We start from the raw sequence: 5776 nt of genomic DNA, 5'->3' as shown, positions 1-5776 counted from the left end.
GGTGGTAAGAAACACCTGTACAAGGCACGCTATGAGGTGGTAAGAAACACCTGTACAAGGCACGCTCTGAGGTAATAAGAAACACCTGTACAAAGTTTTAAATTGTAATGGAATTTAAAACGTAGAGAAAGAGAATAATAATTGTAAGTTCACAAAACAGTCAGTAAGTACAAACATTCTACCTAGTTTCGGTTCGAACTGCCTACAGCACAGTTCATATGACATTTAACATTCTAATCAAAGAAAAGTAAATACAAGAACGCGTAAAAGCTTCTATTTTACGTCTTAGCAAATTAGATTACTTTACGATCTCCATTATTGCACATTATCGCATTCCTCACAATGCTCAAAGAATTAAAAAAAGCCAACGAGTAAATGTATTCAACGTGGGGGAAAATAAAGCAACCTATCATGAAAGTGTCAAAATTTAGAAAACGAACATTCCTGGAACTTTGATACTTGCAACTAGAACGACACCTTTTGGGACGCGGGCTAAACGGTCGGGTCAGAGATAATTATGGCCTAGGCTTAGCCATCCCTAATTTTAAACCGCTGACCAGAGGGAGGGCAACAATTCAGCAGCACTCGCCGCCTATTAACATGATAACGAGATTGACTGTTATAGCTATAATTCTTCCACAGCTGAAAGTGCAGAGCATGTTTAGTGGCATATCGAAGCTCAAACCTTGAATCTTCTGATCGTAGTCTGCACACCCAAACTTTAGTAAATGAACAATTACCGATGACGATAACTTTCCAATTTTCCACTTTATTTTAATAGCTACCAACATATTTGTGATTCATGTTAGTATAAGAATAATGACATTTGTGGATTCAATTTACTTAAACTCTTAGTTACATTTTCATTTACTCAAGAATTTATAAAAATATTATGAGAGAGAAAACCCGAAAAGACGAAAATGGGGGAAATTAGATTCGTATAAATGATGCCCATCAAGAAGATAAAACTTTAAAATAAATGTATTTGTTTTACTTGACAGGAGACAACTGTCCGGACAAGTCCAAGTACTGCGGGCTGGCCAAAAGGCTTAACATGTGTAAATTGGCTCACTATCGAAATCAGTGTTGTCGTTCGTGCACGCAAAGATAGAATCAATGAGGACTGTGTATTTTAAAGCAGTCGTTTAGATATCATTTTGAAGTAAAAAAAAATAGATAGTCCGTGTAGTGTACATACAGCTATAAATCAACTATTTAATTTTGACAATAAATACTGTAGATTTAATATTATTACTAGTTCTCTAATGCATGTCAGTTATTACATTACTCGATACAAAAAACTATTTATTAACTGAGAACTTATACGAATAATTAGATCTGTATGGAATCTAGGCTCTATATTAACAATTAGACCAAAGTTTACTAGTAATCGATTCATTTTTTGGAAAGCGTAATTTAATTATTAATAACAATACGAACTTAATTATTTGAACTATTTAACAAACGCTTAAGAATCGTGGGGACTCCACCTTCAGTAAGTTAAAGATACTAAAAATACACCAAAAATGTGAGCTACTCTACAACAAATGACATTAAATTCTGTGAGATACAATACAAAGAAAGCAGGAGAAAAATGAACAGTGTGTAAAAAAAAAATTAAATCACATATATAAAAACAGATTTAATTATTTTAACATACGCGATTCAATTATTTTAACATATATATGATTTAATTTGTATTACATACTTCATTTTTTTCGCATTTTATTTTTTTCTTCTTGGTGTAATTATCTTTTTGAATTTTTAACTTACTGAAGATAGAATTTCGAAACGTTTATTTAGTGCTTCAAATAATTACGTTCGTGTTCCTGTTAGTAGTTAGACTGAAGGTTATCTTTGTGTTGACAGAATACTTTCTGGGTAACTAATATATCCCATTAGATTCAGTTATATCGTTTGAGAAATGATATTAGACAACCCTTTTTTTTATAACCTTTGAACATGTGCATACCATCCTTCAAGCTCAATTCTAGCCATAAATATTGAATAGTAGATAGCTTTGTTATTGGCTGGCTTGAGCTATGTCTAACAGTCGATAAGTAACATGAGAGTCATATCGTTCTTGCATGTTATTTTTGTAACATAATGACTTACTTATAGGATTAACATTTGGAGTTTATGTATTGAAAATATCAGCAGATAGATTGAAAATTATAGACATTTTCTACACTAGTGAAGTACGAACGACAAGAAAACAAATTTATTATTAAGTACTTATCATATTTTATGTACATACATATTAATTATTAAAAAAATAACGATAATGTACATTAATTCTGACAAAGTTCTGCACATTAAATACACAAGGTTTAAATACAGTTTGGAAAACGATGTATTTTCCAAACTAATTATATCAGTTGTAAACCGTTTTGCTCGAGCTTCTCATCATTCACTATAATTGATTTACTCGTAGTTTACGTTCTTAAGTTTTTGAAACCATAAAGCTTATGAGAAAGTTTCAAGCAGATAATACGTTACGCTGTATACTACAGAAACCACTTTTATATGTTTAATGAACGGGTACACCGTAGTTTGTGTTGCGTTAACAGACGAGACAATTTCGTAATTTCGGTTCGTCTGAGAAATTAAACAAAGGAAATATATATATATATGCTTGGAAGTTTTATTATGTTGAAACGTTACATTTTATTTTTTATTATCAGGTTCATTTTGTCATCAGTTTCTATGTGATGTTGTAGTGTTTATGTGTCGTCTGTCTCTACATATATATACATACATGTTATACTCAGGATGAAATTAATTGAAGTTAATATATATATATATATATATATAAATAAATATTTAATTTTCCTTTAAATATATTTGGATCGTATAAATGAATGTTTATTATGAAAAATAATTACCAAATAAGAGTGATTGTTAGAGCTAAAAAATATTGTTTTATCTAACCCAAAACAATAACTTTAAAACTAACTTTACCTAAGGTAAGGTACTTTTGGTTAATCGTTAGATGCAACGAGGACGCGTTTATATTTTGATTAACTGCGTTTATTTTGATATGCAAGATAAGTATTAAAGTTGTAAATATCTTGTAATTAACAAATTAGCTGCTGAAAGATTCATATGTATAAAAAATGCTGACCATAAGTTTCTGTAAACTCTGTGAAAAAAATGTATAAAATGTTATAGAAAATAAAATTACGTTACAGCAACTGACATGTTTAATTTCGATTCCTCTAAGACTTAAAATGACTTATCAAGAAGTTTAAGTTAAGACCATTGATAAAGTTATTTTAATCATCCACTAAAGAAAAAAAAGTGGGATGTGATTATTTATCACATAAATCGTCCCCCGGTGAGACAGCGGTAAGTCTACGGATTTACAACGCTGAAATCAGGGGTTCGATTCCATTCAGAGAACACAGCAGATAGTCTGATGTGGCTTTGCTATGAACAAAACCCACACAAACACATAATATAAAGATGTTTTCAGATCGGGGATTTGGAATTTCCAAGACGGGATATCCCTTATGTTTAATGGCATTGGAAAACAAAGGAATATGGATCAACTTGGGGCACCAGGACCTTCCAGAGAGAAATGTGCAAGAAGTCGTACCCCAGCCATGGTAAGTAAAGTACGGCGTCTTGTCACAGATGAAAATCCATGAACACAAATTTCAGAAACAAGATTTGTTCACGTGGTCTAGGCAACAGTACGCAATATAATCAAGAAGAATCAAGTCGGAGGTTTGGAAAAGCCACACAAGTCACATATACACAGGCTGCTTCCACGACATATCCCTTCAACCATCTGACACCTGAAACAGTGTTGAAACTAGAGGTAGGAAACCCTCGTCCTAGTAAATTAGGTGTATTGTGGTAAGTCGCAGGGCAGAGGTGTGTGTGTTCTGAACATGACATTCTTACGACGGAGTCTTTTGTAATGGAAACTACGCTGCAGGTCTATAATCAAGATTCATAGTCGTCAGATAAAATATTACTGAATGAAATGGGATGTAACGAGAGGTGAGGCTTTAAAACCGCTTTAATATAAAGTACTCAGCCTGTGTGCATAATTATTTTTACGTTATTTAGACTAACTGACGGATGGCTTTTCTGGGTTTGCTGCTGTTTTCTTAGTACGGAGCTACACAATGGACTATTTGCACTCTGCCCACTGAGGGAATAAAACCCTGAATTTGTATCGGTTTAGTTCCGTAGAAATACCATTGGCCCATTGGAGGGATCTTTCTAGGCGATAACATAATAATTTAATTCTAAAGTAGAAAAGCACTCAGTTAACCATCCTAAACTATACCCAATCAATTCCTCACCCTCAAAAACGTACGTGTGGTTTCTAAGAACCATTTTTTTTTCTCAATGTGTTATCGAATTTTCACTTTTTTCAAAATCCATTGTTGTTACCATTACAATGAAAGTGCTCGGCCTTCATTGTCATCTTGAGCTTTGATCAACATTCACCAAAAGTTAATTGAATTGTCTTTTTGAATACTCAACGTTTGTACTAAATTTTTGAAAAGCTTTTGAGTTATGTGATTGACTTTCAGTGGGACCTTTGACCTACAGTCTCGAAAAGTTAAACAATTGGTCCTTGAGGGAAGACACTCACCCTTTTCCAAATTTAGTTAAAATCAGATGAAAATGTTTTGAATTATACACTCAAACACATTTTGGAGTAAAAATACAATACCACCGACATCTGGCGGGGAGTAATTATTATCATTAAATTAGTTAAAATATTTTACTTTTGAGATATTCTTTTTTTTTCAATTTAACACTTCATTACAAATTGTGACTTAAAAGCAGTTTGATGAAACTAAACAATAATTTGACAGAAATCTCAATAAAGACCCTATACGAAGCATTAGAACTCAGATCAAACGTCTCATCTGTTGGTTATTCAGTCATCAACAAAAACTTTACAATGACAGAATTTAATTGAATTAATTTCTACAGAAACTAAAGAAATATTTAAAAAATTGGAAAATGCCATTTAGTTTTAAGTAATTAAACTTAGCCAGACATTAAAAAAAATTATTAATTTACAAAATCGAAAAATACTCGGGTAATATTTGTGTTCTGTAATATTTAGATTTTTTCCTTTATAAGCAAAAGGCAAGGCGCTGGAGTGTGGATAGAAAAGTCCAAGTTTCGTGATTCGACACTGCTGATCACCCTACAGTTTTAGCTGTGGGTGTGTTATACGAGTGACAGTAAATCCCGTTATTAGGTTCAAAGTTCTTGCGGTGGCGGGAGCTGCTGACTATCTGCTTTCTTTCTAGTCAGTATTTCAAAATTAGGGACGAATAAACTTTTAACTTGGGGATTTCTTACCTAGCTCAAAATTAGGGACGAATAAACATAAAACCTGGGGATTTCTTACGTAGCTCAAAATTAGGGAAGAATGTATAATACTTAAAACCTGGGGATTTCTTACATAGTTCAAAATTAGGGAAGAATGTATAATACTTAAAACCTGGGGATTTCTTAAAAATGTATGACTCACAAAGTTGACTACGAAGAAGAGAACAAACATTTTAGAATTTTCTCTCGAGTCAGTCCCCCCATAATATCAGTTCTTCTAGGTGTTGCAGTAAAACTCTATCATTAGAACCAACTTGCTTTATCGATTCAGTCCCACCATAATATCAGTTCTTCTAGGTGTTGCAGTAAAACTCTATCATTAGAACCAACTTGCTTTATCGATTCAGTCCACCATAATATCAGTTCTTCTAGGTGTTGCAGTAAAACTCTATCATTAGAACCAACTTGC

The 5776-nt window shown here is 32.7% G+C and overlaps 1 protein-coding gene across 1 annotated transcript in view; it reads left to right on the top strand.

Moving 5' to 3' along the window:
* LOC106466999 (ADAMTS-like protein 1) overlaps window positions 1-1527 on the top strand; it is a 36272-nt gene extending 34745 nt beyond the window's left edge. Inside the window, exon 17 of the mRNA XM_022395079.1 lies at window positions 1002-1527. Within this exon, the coding sequence (XP_022250787.1) occupies window positions 1002-1111 (110 nt within the window). The 3' untranslated portion in view covers window positions 1112-1527. The remainder of the gene's footprint in view (window positions 1-1001) is intronic.
* The last annotated feature ends 4249 nt before the right edge of the window (window positions 1528-5776 follow it).

The sequence above is a fragment of the Limulus polyphemus genome, unplaced genomic scaffold (assembly GCF_000517525.1).
Source record: "Limulus polyphemus unplaced genomic scaffold, Limulus_polyphemus-2.1.2 Scaffold2454, whole genome shotgun sequence".
NCBI classification, from domain to species: Eukaryota; Metazoa; Arthropoda; class Merostomata; order Xiphosura; family Limulidae; genus Limulus; species Limulus polyphemus.
The sequence above is the reverse complement of the archived record's forward strand: the minus strand, read 5'-3'. Positions and strand labels throughout refer to the sequence as shown.